The 16811-nt window shown below is 55.2% G+C and overlaps 1 protein-coding gene across 4 annotated transcripts in view; it reads right to left on the bottom strand.

Annotated features, from left to right (window-relative positions):
- Positions 1-14250: 14250 nt before the first annotated feature.
- SFSWAP (splicing factor SWAP) overlaps positions 14251-16811 on the bottom strand; it is an 80220-nt gene continuing 77659 nt past the window's right edge. For all 4 annotated transcript variants that reach the window (XM_068989733.1, XM_068989731.1, XM_068989730.1 and 1 more), the window contains 3 exons: positions 16076-16231; positions 14851-14923; positions 14251-14522 (listed from right to left, as the gene is read on the bottom strand). In XM_068989733.1, the coding sequence (XP_068845834.1) occupies positions 14457-14522; positions 14851-14923; positions 16076-16231 (295 nt within the window). In that variant the 3' untranslated portion in view covers positions 14251-14456. The remainder of the gene's footprint in view (positions 14523-14850; positions 14924-16075; positions 16232-16811) is intronic.

A 16811-nucleotide genomic window follows, 5' to 3' on the forward strand; every position in this document is an offset into this window, starting at 1 on the left:
CGCGCTCAAAGGGCGGGCGGCGCAGCGGCAGCAGTCCCCCCGCACCCGTGCGCCCCGCGCCCGCGCCCGGCTCCCGGCCCGACTGAGCCCAGCGCCGCCTCCCAGCGGCGGGGCGGGACATGCTAATATATGCTAATGACCGCCGCCGGCGGCGCTCGCCCCGCCCCTCCTTAAAGGGTCCGCGTCCCGCGCCCCCGAGAGGATGCTCAGATTCCGCGCACGCCCCCGCCTGGCGAATCCACACGGGGACCTTGGCTGTGGCGGCCCGAAGGAAGGCACTTCTCAAGTGTCTCCAGACGGCCCCGGGGGAAGCGGAGGCCTGCTGGCGGGAGCACAGAGTCCGGAGCTCGGGGCCGCCCGCCGGGGGACGGACCCGTCCTCTCCCTTCAGACCGCGCGAACGTGGACCTCGAGCTGAGCACGAATTCGCGGTCACTGGTGGGGACCCGGAGCGGCAGCCGCAGCGCGCCCGGCGAACGCTTGGGGGAGCCTTTGCACCGTGGTAGAAAGGAGGTGGGGGCTGGGTGGGCTTGAGCGGTGGGGGTCGGGTGAGGCGCGAGGTGCGAGAGTGGGAGGGGTCGGCGTAGGGGTGGGCACCGAGAGGGGGTCGGGGGGTGGGCGAGGGGGAGGAGCCGGGTTGCGGTGAAACTGGGGCGGGGGGAATCTTGGGAGGGGCTGGAATGAGAGCTGGGGCGGTGGGACCGACTCTGGTGGGGTCTGGGAGCTACTAGGGGTCAGCGAAGACCCGGGGTTACGCTTATTGAGGATGTGGGGAGGGCAATGTTAATAGCTGAAGTCTGCTGAGAGGTTAGTGTGTGCCGTGCACTAGTTAATCGCCTACCGTATATACCCGTTTACTTCTCACAACATCCTTCGAGATAGAAACTATCATTCCATTTTTCAAATGAGGAAACTGAGGCCTCAGAGGAATAAACCAACTTGTGGGAGGTCACAGAGCCAAAGGATCAAAGGATCCCCAGGGCATGTGGGGGCCAAGGTTCCAATGCAAATATTCCTACACCTCAGTTACAATTCCTACAACCTCTCCCCTCCCACGCCCCACCCCACTCTCAGCTCCAGCTGTCGATTGTGGTCCAGTTCTAGAGGCCCAGGCACTTCTGAACCCACGTCCCCCAGTGTGAGGGGAGCGGTGGCCCCTCCACTGAAGTGTGGTCTGGGTTTCAGGGCAGAGTCCCCTCCCTACTGGCTCCCTCTGGGAAGGTCTTGCTTATCCTACTCCCCGCCAACCCTCACCCTTACTCTCAGAGCCTCAGTGGCCTGTTCTGGAGCATGGAGACTCTGCACCTGCTCAGAAGACCATTATATTGATCTGCTGAGATCAGGTTCAGCAAGGACCCTTCCCTGACCATTCACAGGCATACCCCCCAACTTTGCTCAAGTGCTAGTGGCGAAAACCTAGCTCACACTGGCTCTGGTCAGGGAAAGGAAATCTATAGGCTCAGTAAACTGGGGCATTTCGGAGCACACTGACGTCAGGCAGGGCTGGATCAAGTTGCACAAAGACGTGATCAGAATACGGTTTCTTTTTCCATCTCTGTGTTGGCTTCATCCTCAGGCAACATTTCTCCAAACGGCAGCAAAGGCAGTTTAGCAAACCCAGCAGACTGACTGTCAAGCCACAGTCCGGAGGCCATCTCTCATTGGATGCTGTGGACCATGTGCCCAGCCCTGAACCAACCTTGTGGTCAGGGGATGGAAGTGAGCAGAACCGCCTGCCCTGGTGGTGGGGAGGAAGGGGAAATTGCCATCTAAAGGAAACTTGAGATGCTGACATCACAGTAGAGGAGGGTGGGTAGCAGGAAGGGCTGAATCAAGGGGCACCAAAGAGATGCTAGAGCAGTCAACCCCATGGTGTAACAGAGTTCTTCCTGCATTGGAGAACTTTGAGAGGGATGCTGACTGAAGGGCTCTAGGAGGCACTGAGAATGGTGAAGAGCGAGGGCTTGTGGCAGTGGCTTAGGGTCACAAGCATAAGCAGAGCCTGCAGGCAGACATGGTTCTCCCCACAGAGGTCCAGATGGTGGCTGGGGAATGGTGCAGGACACGTCGGGGGGGCGTGTCACTTCGTGGTGGGGCTGTGTGGCTCACCACGGCTGCTGCTTTCTCTTCAAGCCTGCCAGTGAATTCTGGCATTTGAATGTGGCCTGAATCCAAGCAATGATGAGAGGCCACTTTCACCCATCAGATGGGCAACGTTGAGAAAGTCATCTATCATTATGTGCCAAGGAGGAAAGGGGGGACTTCAGTGCTCCTGGAAGGGGTGCCAGTTGGTGCAGCCTCACCTGGAGGCCATCAGGGAGCGGCTATTAAAATTTTAAAAGTACATTTTCTATGGCCCAGCATTCTTGGTTTCTGCCCTAGAAAAACATCTTTGCACAAGAAGGCTGATGCAAGATGTAATATAAAAAAGGAAAAAAATCAGAAATCACCTAAATGTGTGTGCTGGCTGGCTATGGTCAAGGATGAAGGTGAGGGCAGGAGTGGGGCTATGTCTCACTGCAGAAAGGGGCGCCTTTTGTAAGACCCACAGGTGCTGTGTAAGGTGGTGGCTGCCCTGGGTTGACCACACTGGAACGTACCCCAGAGATGGAGCACTGCACTGAGTGAAAAAGACTGGACTAGATCCAGGTGTACCAACTTGATATGTTGTTGAGTTAAAAAAAACCAAATTATGATAATGGTTTTTCCAGTAGTCATGTATGGATGTGAGAGTGGGACCATAAAGAAAGCTGAGCTCCAAAGAATTGATGCTTTCGAACTGTGGTGTTGGAGAAGACTCGTGTGAGTCCCTTGGACTGCAAGATCAACCAATCAATCCTAAAGGAAATTAACCCTGAAATTCATTGGAAGGACTGCTGCTGAAGCTGAAGCTCCAATACTTTGGCCACCTGATTCAAAGAGCTGACTCATTGTAAAACACCCTGATGGCTGGGAAAGGTGGAGGACAGGAGGAGAAGGGGACGACAGAGGATGAGATGTTGGATGGCGTCACTGACTCAATGGACATGAGTTTGAGCAAACTCCTGGAGATAGTGAAGGACAGGAAAGCCTGGTGTGCTGCAATCCACAGGTCACAAATTGTTGTACCTGACTTAGCTACTGAATAACAACAGAAATGATCTTTTTAAAAAAACAGCAGGGAGTGGTAAACCTTCCCAAAACAACTGTATATTTACATTTACCAGTTGTACCATATGCAAACACACATTATCTCTTCTGAGCTCCTTGATCCAGCCTTCCCTGCCGACCATTCTTTTCTCTGACTTCAGCATCTCCCTTAGAAAAATCCCCCTCTGAATCTGTTAGCCCAGGGGGTTTAGTGATGTTGACCCCACCCCAGCCCAGGTTGGGTCGGTTGCTGACTTCCATTCCCCTGGCCATCTGCTTGTTTCAGGGATGGACACACAACCTACATCCTCCACTGAGAGACAGCACTGGGGCTGTGGGTTTAGCTATTAGTTTCTCTGTAGGCTGGGCTGGCTCAGCTGGAAGGACGTGCGCTACGGCTTTCCTGGCCCTGTGTGTGCACATGTGTGAAAGCAGAGGAAAAAATCTGGAGGAGGTGTGTGAAAGCAAAGGGTGATGGCCTCAGGCGAGGGGACAACCCAAGCTCCACCTGCATCCCTGAGAGCTCGGACAACGTCCAGGTGTGACGCTCCTTCCTGCCGCCTGCGCTGCGGCTCTTGGTTCTAAGGCCCTCAGGCTTCAGGATGTCCATCCCTGGTAACTCTGAGTTCATGACTAACTGTGGGGAGATGCTTCTGGCCCTTGGACATGACCTACACTGTCCACAGACACTGGTCCTCATGCCTGCTGCCCTTCCTAATCCCTCTGCCTGGCCAGGTTCTTGTGGGGATCTTCCTCCAAGTTACTGGGTCTGCTCAGGGGACAGGGCATGGACCAATGGGTACCAGGGCACAGAGGGGACCAAGGCCTTCAGCGTCTCAGCACAGTTTTACATTCTTACCAGGAACAGCCGTTCCTAGTGTGCTTGTGTAACTGAAGGTCAGTGGGAAGAGCTGGGTAAATGTGTGTGTTGGATATGAAGTGTCGACTTGCTCAAGGACATCCCTTCTCTGAGCTGGGCCCCGAGGGGAGGTGGGGGCCCTTAGACCAGGCCTGAGACCTTCACTCTAGCAGAGCGATGGGGCCTGGGCCACATGCCTGACCTCTTGCTTTGTGGAGATGACACTCAAGGGGCCCTGGGGGCACGGTGTGGATGAATCAAGGGTGCAGAGTGAAACAGTGGTTCCCAGAGACACCCAGGCCCCATCCCTGGAAACTATGGATGTTCCCTTATGTGGCAAAGGGGGCCTCGTAGATGTGATTAGGTTACAGATCTTGAGATGGGGGTGTTCACAGTGGGTCCTTATTAGAGGGAGGCTGGGGACTGGTGGTCCAGTGGCTAAGACTCCAGTCTCTCAATGCAGGAGGCCCTGGTTCCATCCCTAGTCAGGGGACTAGATCCTGTGTGCTACATCTAAGATCCGGTGCAGCCGAATAAATAAATGTTCAAAAGGAAAAAGAGGGAGGTGGGAGGCTCAGAGTCAGGGGACAAGTCCACGTGGTGATGAAAGCGGTGATTGGAATGATGCAGCCTGGAGCCAAGGGGACGCAGGTGCCTTTAGAGGCTGGACACGGTGAGGGCAGAGCCTCCCTGGGAGACCTCGAAGGAGCCAGCCCTGCTCTCACCTTGCTTTCACCCCCACAGCACTGTCTCCAGACCCTCCAGCCTCCAGACTGTGAGAGAGTAAATGCTTCTTGCTTCGCACCACTAGGTTTATGCTCACAGATACTGCAGCCACAGGAAACCTCTGTGCAGCTTATATCAGGTGGTGGGATGGGCGGAGTTGGGGAATCAGGAGGGAAGGCAACATTAAATGGGGTGTCAGCTTCTCAGAGGCCTGAGGAAAGAGCAGTCTGGTGGGGGGCCAGCCTGTGCAAAGGCCCTGGGGCAGCCGCTGTGCAACAGAGGTCCAGGCATGGGGCTGAAGTGCCGAGAGAGGAGGGGTAGTTTAAAACTTGTCCTTGCACTCTGAGCTGTGTTCCCAAGGGGATCACACCCCTCCCTCTCGAACCTGGGTAAGCCTCATGTCCTCCTCCATCAACAGGTGAGCCTGAAGGATTCATGTGGTGATTTCCAAGGCTGCCTTAGAAAAGGCCATGGGCTTCCTTGGACCCCCACACACTCACTGCAAGACACAATCTCAGTGGGGTGGAGAGAGGGAGAGGGAGGTGAGAAGGAGAGAGAGACACATGGGAAGTCCCAGATGTTACAGCTGGGTCTCTTTGTCTTCCTAGATCAGGGGCCAGCCTGTGGGTGGAGAAGCCTTTGCGTGGTCTGGGGTGGCTGTGGGAAGACTCTGAGGTGCACGCTTGGGAGACAGTCAGGATGGGTGGGAGGTGTGCAGTGTTGCCACATTTGGGATGTTTTGCTGTCATGTAGATGCTGTATTGGTTCATTAGAGATGCTGTAACAAGCATCACAGACATTTATTTTCTCATGTAGGCTGGAAGTCCAAGGTTGAAGTGCTGCAGGGCTGGTTCTCTCGGAGGCCTCGCTCCTTGGTGTGTAGCTGGCCATGTCCCCACATGGTCCTCCCTGTTTGTGTCAGAGTCCTCATCTACTCTTCCATAAGAATACCAGTGCTATGGGATGAGCCCCATTCAATGGCCTCACTTTACCTTAATTACCTCTAAGACCCTGACTCAGTACAGTCACATATTGAGGTGCTGGGGTTAGGACTGCAGTGTCTGCATGTTGGAGGAACACAATTCTGCCTGCAGCTGGCTCCAGATGGCGGGTGAGGGGACAACAGTCAAAGGTGAGAGGTCATCGGGGCAGGGACCGAGCATGCAGGGTGTTGGGCAGGCAGAGTGGCTGTGGGGGTCGGGGTGCAGGGCTGCTGGAGTCCCTGGGCCCCACCCTGATCAACCTCCCAAGGGCAACTCTTGGACCTAGAGCTGGACCCTCTGCCCAGCCTGTCCAGGCTGTGCCCCCAGGAGCACCCCAGCCCCCCCCTCGCCCGAGAGGAGCCGACGTCCCTGAACCACAGTCTCCAGAGGAGGAATTACAAGAGAGATCAGTTCTGGTTCAGAAGACTTGTGTTCACCTCTTGGTATTTGAAGAGAAGACATTCTGGCTTCTGGGATTGTCTGTCGGACGTGCTTGGAGGCACTCAGGCTGAGCCTCGTCTCCCCCTCCTCTTCCATCAGAGCAAGTTTAGCCCCTCGGCGCCGTTGGTCTGTGTGAGAGAGGAACAGTTTCAGGCTCCTCAGAGAAGCCTAGCTGAAGCCCAGGGAAAATTAGAGATCTGGTTTCAGGCATGGCTGGTTCCAGTGGCTCTGGACACAGACTCTCACAAGGCTGACCTCTCATGCTTCCTCACCCTTGCCCAGAAGAGGAGGCCTTTCCTAAGGTTTCAGGGAAGGTCCTGGATTGTCTCACCTGGGTCTTGTCATCTCCTCTGGGAGCCGGGCCAAGCAGACATGAGTGCTGATTGGCTGGCCTGGGTCTTGGGCGGAGGGTCAACCTGTCAGCCCCACCGCCACCACGTGGGCCCAGTGGAGAAGCAAGTGTTGGCAGGAAACAGGCCAGACGATGCAAGTTCCTGCACCCCTGCCAGGCTTGCCATCCAGTCACTGTGCTCCTGGTGCTAATTTAAGGGCGTATAGATCCAACTCAGTGAATTCTTCCGGCCTCCCTACCCAGGGGTGCCATAGCTACTCCCAATGTAAAAAGAACCTAAGCTGAAAACCAGTGTCCACACAAAAACGTGCACAAGAGTGTCCATTCCAGCATTATTCATAATGGCCCAGAAGTGGAAGCTGCCTAAATATCCATCAAATGATGATGGACGGATAAACAAATGTGGCAGTTCGGCACAATGGAATATTATTCACCACCCCCACCCCCCAAAAGCTATGAAGTTGCGATGCGTGGTGCAGCATGGAGGAGCCTGGAAAACACTATGTAAGCAGGAAAAACAGAAAGAAAAGGCCGCGGAGTGTATGATTATAGGAAATGTCCAGACCATGAAATCTAGAGAGGCAGGAACCAGAGACAGCCAGGGCTGGGGGAAGGGAAGGGTGCAGTTGGTAATGAGTAGGTGGTTTATTTTGGGTTGATGGGGCTTTTCTGGAATTGGATGGTGGTTGATGGTTGCATAGCGCTACGGATGTACTTAAAAGTCACTCAGCTTTAAAGGAGTAAATGGTGTGGTGTTAGTCACCACTTAAAAGAAGAGAAGGAAATGCGGGGATGAAGGGTCAGGGGCTCTGCTCCAGGCCCCCCAAGTGAAGGGCTGGCAGGTTTGACCCGCCCTCCCCATCTGTGCTGTGTGGCCGCCACTCTTCTTGCCCCCAGCCCCACACAGTGAATAGCTGATCAAAGCAGCCGGCACTTTGTAAAGCTGACAAAAAGCCAAGTTACTGTGCATCACTGAATCTGAGTTGTGCCATGATTTCAGAGAGCGCTCAGAAGGGAAACTGCCGCCAAGCACACGACGACGGACTGCTTTGTCACGTGCAGTAGATTTCCGACTTATTGGATGAGCTTTCTAGACTTAGCAAAACACAGCTCTTCACCATGCATCTGTATTAAACGTGCATTAAAGGTATAAGGTAGGAACCTCCCTGGTGGTCCTGTGGTTAAGCCTCTGCCCTTCCACTGCAGGGGGTGCGGGTTTGATCCCTGGATGGGAAACTAAGATCCTGCGTGGCACAGCCAGAAAAAAATTAAAAAAAAAAAACCGGAACAACATAAGTAAAGCAGGCTGTGCTCTGTCTGGTGGGCTTTGTCCTTTTCGGGGGAGGGGAAGGGGGAGGAAGGATGCGCCTTCTGAAATAGTCCACGGAGGAGCCTAGCCCTCTTGGAATGCAGCTGAGAGGGGGAGGGTCTGATGCTTCCACTGCTCTTGACTCAGCCCTGTGTTCCTCAGAGCTAAAGCCTGCTCTTCCACAGCATTTGGGGTTTCCTTCCAAGGCTGTGCGTCGGGGTGAGTGGTGTCCCCCCAGATCCATATCCACCCAGAACCTGAGAATGTGAGCTTATTTGAAAAGTGGTTGTTACAGATGGAATCAAAGTTAAGGCTCTGGAGATGACCATCCTGGATTATCCAGCGTGCTGCCTGTGTGCGCACTCAGTCATGTCTGACTCTTTGTGACCCTGTGGACTGTAGCCCGTCAGGCCCCTCTGTCCATGGGATTCTCCAGGCAAGAGTACTGGAGTGGATTGCCATTCCCTTCTCCAGAGGATTTTCCTGACCCATAGATCAAATTCATGTCTCCTGTGTCTCCTGCGTTGCCAGGCAGATTCTTTACCACTGAGCTACCTGGTGCCCAAATCCAGTGATGGGAATCCTCAGAGGAGGTGAGAAGGGGGCAAACGCATGAAGGGGAGGAGGCAGAGAAGGGAGTGATGATGCAGCCACAAGCCAAGGCCTTGAGGATGCTGGCAGCACCAGGAGCGTGAGGAGCCCCTGGAGGAACCAGCCCCGAAACACCCGGCACTCAGACTTCTGGCCTCCAGAGCTGAGAAGCAGCCCCTTGTTAGTGGTGGCTCAGGGGTAAAGAATCCGCCTGCCAAGGAGGAGGTGTGGGTTCAGTCCCTGGGTTGGGAAGATCCCCTGAAGAAGGGAATGGCAACCCACTGCAGTAATCTTGCCTGAAGAATCCCATGGACAGAGGAGTCTGGTGGGCTACAGTCCACGGGGTCTCAGCGAGTCGGACACGCCTGAGCCACTAAACACCACCAACAGCAAAACGGTGGTTTGGGCAGCCGCCCAGGACCCTGACACGGCTGCTGACTGTCCTCTGTGCCTACCCTGCCTGCCTGCTGTTCCCTAAACTGGAGCCAGGGCCACCTTCCCACTCGGGAAGGGCTGGTGCTCTGTCTCACCATCAGGGGCTTCCATGTCCCACCCTGGCCTGCCGGTCCTGTCCCCTCCGCCCTGCCCAGTCCCCTCTCCCCTCACACTCTCCTAATTCAGCCGACCCATCGCCTGTCCCTCCAGGTGCATTTCTGCCACAGGACCTTCGCACCCGCTCTTCGCAGCACCCCAGCCCCTGTGTCCCTCCCGAACCTCATTACTTCCCGTAGGTCTCTGTTCTGTGTCACCTCCTTAGAGGTGCCTCCGTGCTGCAGCCTCTACGAAGCAGCCCTTGCCCTTGCCCCTGCTCCCTGTTTGGTTTTTCCTCCATGCCATTTTTACCACCTGCCCTCTGGCCCGTTCTCATCCGTTTACTCTGGGCTCCCCCCAAGGCCAGGCACTGCCGTCCTGCCCTCACGGTCTCCCAGCAGCACCATGATGGTCTCAGAAAGGGTCCTCCGCTTGGAGGGGGGCTGCCCCAGCCCACCATCAGGAGGCTGAGGGGACCAACCACTGTCGGGGTTCCAGATATCCAGCGTCTCCTGGTCTCCTGGTCCCTCAGTGTGGGGTCCCCAGTGACTGATCCTGGGTCCCTCTCTCCTGTTCAGCTGACCCTGGAGACTTCCGTGACCAGCCACGCCCTGTGTGCACGAGGGTGTGGCCTGTTTGACTCCTGTGGCTCCTGTTTGACAGCCTCCTTGGACATTCCTGTGGATGAGCCATGGCAGGCTCCCCCATGTGTCCCCAAACTCGGCGCCTCACCTTCCCCCACCCTGCACCCCCGACTCTGTGGAGGGTGCAGCCATGCACCTGGGCATGGTTCTATTTCTGTAGACTGGCTTACGGCCTCTTTATGTATGTACTCACTCTGGCTGCGCTGGGTCTTTGTTGCTGCTCAGGCTTTCTCTAGTTGCAGTGAGCAGGGGTTCTCCGTCAAGGAGCATGGGCTCTAGGCGTTCGGGCTTCAAGACTTGCAGCTCACTGGCTCAGTGGCTGCAGCACGAAGGCTCAATACCTGTGGCTTGTGGGCTTCGTCGCTCTGTGGCCTGTGGAATCTTCCCAGACCAGGGATCAAACCCATGTCCTCTGTATTGGCAGGTGGATTCTTCCCACTGCACCACCAGGGAAGTCCTCACTTTGTCTTTAACCAGAAGTGCCCATTCTGAGGGCTTCCCCAGTGGCTCAGCAGTAAAGAATCTGCCTGCAGTGCAGGAGCTGCAGGAGACATGGGTTTGATCCCTGGGTCAGGAAGATCCCCTGGAGGAGGGCATGGCAACCCACTCCAGTATTCTTGCCTGGAGAATCCCATGGACAGAGGAGCCTGGTGGGCTACAGTCCATAGGGTTGCAGAGTCAGACACGACTGAATTGACTTAGCACACGCACGCATGCTTATTCTGAACAAGTCTGTGACAGATAATGAGAACAGGCGATGCGTCTCTAAGCCTTGACTTTATTGAAGTCAACAAATATTCCTTTGTTAGCGTTCAGTCTCCTGGTTCCAGTGCTCGGTGGTGGAGGGAATAATCTATCAGTTTCCATGACGTGGAAGATTAGCTCTGGAGCCCAGTCGTGGGGCACCTGTGTTTGGTGGCAGCCTCGGCAGTGGGAGACAGTGCCGCCCGTGACTGAGGCCACTCCTCCTGAGTGATGCCCTGTCTTCTCCCTGCTGGACTTCAGGGCCCAGGGTTCCCAATGAGCCCCGTGAGTAGGTTTCACAACTCATGTGCACTCATCCTTCAAGCTGACACGCTTTCCAAACGCAGGCATTCCTACTCCCAGCTTTAGAAGGCAGAGTTTTTGTGTTTGAGTTTCTCTTTTCTTCTTGTCTTTTAAATAAACCTTGGGGATTCCCTGGTGGTTCAGTGGTTAGGATTCTGTGCTTCATTGCAGGGGGCCTGGGTTCGATCCCTGGTTGGGGAACTAAGATGTTTCATGCTCAGAACAAACAAACAAACAAAACACCCGAACAATACTTTAAAATTTGGAACAGTTTACATGTATAGAAAAACTGTGAAGATCACACAGAAATGCCGATGACCCTTGTACCTACTTCCCTCTGTTAACACCGCATGTGCTGTGGTGTCTTGTCACCATCTGCTGCTGCTAAGTTGCTTCAGTCGTGTCCGACTCTGTGCGACCCCATAGACGGCAGCCCACCAGGCTCCCCCATCCCTGGGATTCTCCAGGCAAGAACACTGGAGCTGGTTGCCATTTCCTTCTCCAATGCATGAAAGTGAAAAGTGAAAATGAAGTCGCTCAGTCGTGTCCGACTCTTTTCGACCCCATGGACTGCAGCCTACCAGGCTCCTCCGTCCATGGGATTCTCCAGGCAAGAGTACTGGAGTGGGGTGCCATTGCCTTCTCCAGGGGATTTTCCTGACCCAGGGATCCAATCCGGATCTCCCGCATTGCAGGCGGATTCCTTATAGCTGAGCCACCAGGGAAGCCCATTTAACCATATGAATGATCACTTAATTCAACACAAATGAAACCGCAAACTCTGCTGAAAACCACCTGCTGGACTGAGATGTTTGGCCGTTGGGTTGAGTTTCCACCTCTTCCCGGCAGCAGCCTGGCCTCCCTGCCCCACCCCCCGCCCTCGCTTCCCCCTTGGCCTCCTCCCCCCTCCCCCCCACCGCCTCCATGCTCTCTGCCATTGCAGTCTTGTCCTGGATGAAGCGCCTTCCCCAGCAGCCTTGTCTCTTTCTGGGAATGTGGCGGAGCGGCTGGGCCCTGAGCTCTCGCTGGGTCAGGGGAGTGGAATGGTCTGGCTGGGTGTGGGGGGTGGAAGGCAGGGATTTTGGACCTGAGCCACACCCACCTCTGGGCTGTAGGGATGTTGAGACAAAGCATTACTGACAACAGGTGGGAGTGTGTTTTGAGCAATGTTACTGCGTGTTAAGAGCCTTGGAGATGACCCGGATCCACACTGCACATGCATGATGAGGAAAGGGTTTTTTGGCTTGATATCCTGGCATTTTCAGTTGTAGGATGCGAGAGCATGCTGTTCACCGAGGGGATGAGGTGGGGGGCTACCGTGGCTGCCTGGTCTTCCGCCCGGGGGGCAGCTGAGCCGGGGAGGGAGACCAAAGCCGGGGTTCCCGCCCAGACCTGCGCTGGACCAGGGGCCTCTCCTCCCGTTCCCGCTGTGGTGATGGTGGTTGCCAGTCTCGTGGACCCCAGACACAGAGTCCACGACAGGTGTTGTCTGGGGGACGTCTGTGTAAAGACCATATTTCCTCACCATACCATGATGCTCCCCTGACAGCTCGATGTCACCTGCCATGTTCCTGGAGCCTCTAGACAAGGCTGCGTGCCATCACCCAGGAGCACTTGGTTGCAAACAGAAATGTCTTGTTACATGGGGCCTGACAGATGCCTGGACGAAGCCCCCAGCCCCAGCCCTGACATCCTCTGCCAGTGCTTTCCTGCAGCCGCCTTCACGGATGACTCTGGACATCAGAGGACGCGGGCCCACGACGGACACCCCACCCCACAGTGCTCGGTCAGTGGGTGTCCTGCTGGCGTTGGTCCAAGTCGTCCTTTTCCTGCCAAGAACCTTTGCCTGGCTCATGCTCCCAGTTACTTCACAGTGGAACAGCTCAACAGTGGCCCTGAACCAAGCAACAGAGACGTAAAAATAGCAGAGAATGGAAGTCACGGTCGGTGCCCACAGGTCTAAGGACACAGAACCCAGACCTCGTGAGGAAAATGAAGGACCATGTTAAAAAAAAAAAACAATTTTTGCAGGCTCAAAAAAACCTATAAAGTTAAAAGAGAGGTGACAAATTGGGAGAAAATTACTTACAAAGTAAATAATACAGAACGGGATGCTTACTGTGCAATAAGCAACTCAATAGTAATAAAGAGCCGAAGCACAGGGCTGGTTTGCAGAGGAGAAATACAAAGGGATTTATAAATACAAGAGAAGTTGCTCAATCTTGCTCATAATTAAAGAAACGAAATGAAAATGTGAGAACTTTTCATCTCTCTGATTCAGCCAAGGTGACGTGTGAGTCACAGCGCTTTGATGAGGATGCTGAAAAGACACTCATGTTTGACTGCCAAAGAGCCCTTTCTGGAGGACAATTATTTGCATCAAAATCAAAAGGATACGTACCCTGGGACTTCCACTGCAGACTCCGTGGTACCTGTGTGCTTAGGTGACGTCTGTTCCAGGATGTCTGGTGTGACTGTCATGCGGGGACAGCACGAAAAAAAGAGGATGCCCCTGACATGCAAGCTCTGGGTCTGTGCGCCAGGCTTGTGTCTGTTGGATGGTGGTGGCCAGGGTGGGGCCTTAACTGCTGACAGGGCACCGTCTCAAGGCAAGCCCTCAGGATATAGTACAGAACTCCACAAAGCATAGCAGCCACCGCCGTGTGAAGGGACAGGTGTGTGAGACACTGGCGTGCATACGCACCCACCGGGCAGCAGGACCCCAGCCGCAGCGGGAAGTGGCTCCGTGCTCTCAGCTCTGCGCACGCCCCGGCCCCGTCCTCCTCCAGCCCAGCCTCGGACGGTCGGTTCCCAGGGGTGTGTCGTTTTCTTCCTGACTGTCCTCAGCAAGAGCCCTGGGAAGGCGTCTGCTTTCTGAAAAGGAACATCTCAAGGATCCATTTTCTGGTTCTGGAAAATTGGCAGAACCAGGATGAATTCCGACTTTGGCACGGGGGGTGTGTGAGTGAGCAGTGCAGAACCTTCTTACTGGGAGGATGAACTTCAAACCATGGACAAGAGACAGCAGGCCCTCACTGCTGGTGCTTTAAATAAGGCACAGGCGTCTGCGCACTGCTGGGGGCCTCGGGTACTCTGCAAAGGCCCCGAGACACAAGCAAGCTGCCCTCTCATGGCTGTGGCCGAAGCCTACAGTAGGGTGAAAATGGGTGGAAATACGAGGTATGGGGGCCAAGCGAGCAGGGTTCAGGGAAAGGACAGCTGTGTTCAGCACCAACCATCTGAGTGAACGGGGAGGGCACAGGTGCTAAAGGTAGGAACCCACCCATGCAGTGATGCCCTGCCCGGTGGAGGGGGCTCCAGGCTGCTTGCCTCTCCTGCTCTGCGGGGAGCGGAGACGGCAGTGGCCCTGCACCCTGGTGCCGGGAGTGCTGAGCTCTGACCACAGCTGGGGGCACAGGAGCCAGGGGTGGGGGGTAGTGGTGGTTGTATGCCTGGGTCGGGGTGGTGGTGTCAGACTGGCAAAACCAACAGCCATCCCCACGTCCCCTGATGCCCACATAACAAGTGTTAGAGGCCATGACAGACGACCAACAGTAAAAAACTCACAAGCCAGACAAGGAAGAAACTGCCCACAGTTACTAGCTAAAAAAGGTGTTTTCCTCCCATTTTATTCGATAATACATTTTCACAGAAACATGATATTATTTACAAATATACAGGTAAGAGACTGCTGGTCAAAAATCTTAAACTGAAAATGTCATCAAAAAGTAATTTACAAAACCCGCCAACTGTCCAGGAGCCCCGGGGGGGATGGTCTGTGCAGGTCGGGGCTCTGCTCTGCTGGCTTCGGGAGCCCGGTCGCCCGGTCGCCCGAGGCCCGTGTCTCAGGAGGCGCTGGTCTGCATATTTTTGGAAGCTGCTAGCATCGCTCTTACTTTGGCCATGAGGTCCTGTGTGAGGAGAGACGAGGTGAGGTGCGGACAGAGGAGACTGGGGGCAACGCGCTGGGGGCCATGGGTGTGCTCAGGGCAGGGTTCCGTCCCAGCCCTGCTGCTGGGACGCGAGGTGGGGCTCACGGGCTCACAGCCCAGGAGTCGACCACACAGGTCACCGGGGAAGGACACGGCTGCCCGGAGAGGGAAGCTCAGGGCTCAGCCACCCTGGGACCTCCAGGCAAGCAGCCCAGGACCCCCGTCAGCACCCATGAGAGGAGAAGGAAGTGAAGGCTAGCCCTGTCACAAAAAGACGAGAGGGAAGACAGACCTGCTCCCACCTTACCTGAGTGATTTTGCTCTGCACGGAAGAAACGATGGCTGAGGAGATCTGACCGTCCTTTTCCTGAGAAACTCCCCTAATGCAAAGAGAAAGAGAAATTGGGGGCTTAAAAATACTTCAAGCCATTTTGTTTCTAGTATCTTTAAAAAATAAAGCAACCTTATAAATGCACATATTTTGTCTATTTTATGTAACAGAAATTTGAAATATTTCATAAAATGTAATCTAACTCAAAAGATATTTTCATATAAACATCATCTAAGGCACATTTACAAAACGATGAAGAAAAGGAGGGCAGCACAGAGAGCTGGCATGCATTCAGAACCCGACCATGACCTGAGTGGGCGCCTCCGGCCACGTTTTGGACTTTTGGGGGCATGGATGTGATACGCAAGTGATGATGGAGCCTGTACTCAGGTTCACCTTTGAAGAAGCCACAGCCTAGCTTTTGATTCACCCTAAGTGAGCTATGGTCTCTATGGTCTCCGCCACTCACCCGCCAGGTTTGGGGGAGATGGGCCAAAACTCACACTCATGAAAACAGTGGGTGTACGAGCAGGAGGGGGACATGATCCCAGCGCCCCTCTGGGTGGATGGGTGGGGGCGGCTTTATGAAATGGTACTGTCTGGCAGATACCTCCCAACAACCAGGGCAGCCAGTCCTTGGGGAGCCACCTCGTGGGCATGGGGAGACTGTGATGGTCGGCGTGGACTCCCACGGCTCTGCAGCCTGTGTGCTCGGGAAGCTTCACCCCTGTCTGCTCCGGCTTAGAGTAAGCAGTGGGTTGGCAGGGTTCTGGGGCTCAGTCACCGTGCACTCCTGTGCCTGCTCCCTTCCCGTGGTCACACGGGGCTCCTCAGAGGGGGCGACTCCCACCCCACACAGCCCGTGTGAAGACAGAGGTACCATCATGAGGGAATGGCTGCCGCCACATTACACCTGAGGCAGGTGCCTCCCCAGGACTCGCGCCCAGGTCTGGGAAGGGAGGCCCCCCACCTGCTCCCAGGTTCCCTCTGCCTCACAGCAGGGGGTGGGGGCAGCCCAGGGCGTGGGGGCAGGAGGCAGCCTAGGTTCTCTGACCTCTGTGTCCGCCTTCAGCTCACTCTGAGCCTGAGTGACACACAGAGGAGGGTGCAGGAGCAGGGGTCTGGGGGTTTGCCAGCGCGCCCGCCCCCTCTCAGCTCCCCTGCGTGGCCCAGAGGTGGGGGTGGGTCAGGGAGGAGCTACCTGGAGCGCTCCTGGCTGGAGCCCCGGCTCTCCACAGGAGAGATGCTGGCCGAGTGGCGGCGCGTGGGCTGCTTGCTCGGGGAGGCTGGCTGAGATCCGGCCTTGGACTTGGTCCGTGACCGTGAGCGTCTCTTCTTCTTCTTCTCGTGGGGGCTCCTGGAAGGAAAGCAGTGTTAGACAAAGGCACCGCGCTGGCTCTGAAGGAGTGCTGGGTGTGTTCCAGGAGAATCCGGCAACTTCCCCCTTCTATATACATGAACTCTTTTTAAGAACTACGTACGTTTAACTTGAAACGGGGATGGGTCTAACAATATAAAAGCCATGCAAGAAGTGAAATGTAGACCACTTTTGAGACAGAAGTTCTGAAGTCAGATGCCTGTGGGTTTACAACATGCTCAGCACTTTATCTGCATTTAAACACCCAAGATAAGCAACTGAGTGCTGTTTATGCTTCCTGCTCATTTATGCTGACTTAACAGGAATTTCCAGCCAGAAATGGAAAATTATTAAAACCAAACACTGCGAACACAAAAGCTCAGTGTGTCCTTCTGGCCTTAGGCGGACATTCCCCAGGGCTGCCTGCCCTCCCGCTGGTCCCCACAGCCATGTCTCGCTGACTGTAGCCCACGTGCTCCGAGTCACCAAGGCCTGCAATTCCATGTCAGAAATGTGCCCCCAGCTCCGTCTCCCCTTTCCAGACCCGTCCCCTGCCCAGAGAAGATGATCCCTGAGGTCT

This window comes from Capricornis sumatraensis, chromosome 17, assembly GCF_032405125.1.
Source record: "Capricornis sumatraensis isolate serow.1 chromosome 17, serow.2, whole genome shotgun sequence".
NCBI classification, from domain to species: Eukaryota; Metazoa; Chordata; class Mammalia; order Artiodactyla; family Bovidae; genus Capricornis; species Capricornis sumatraensis.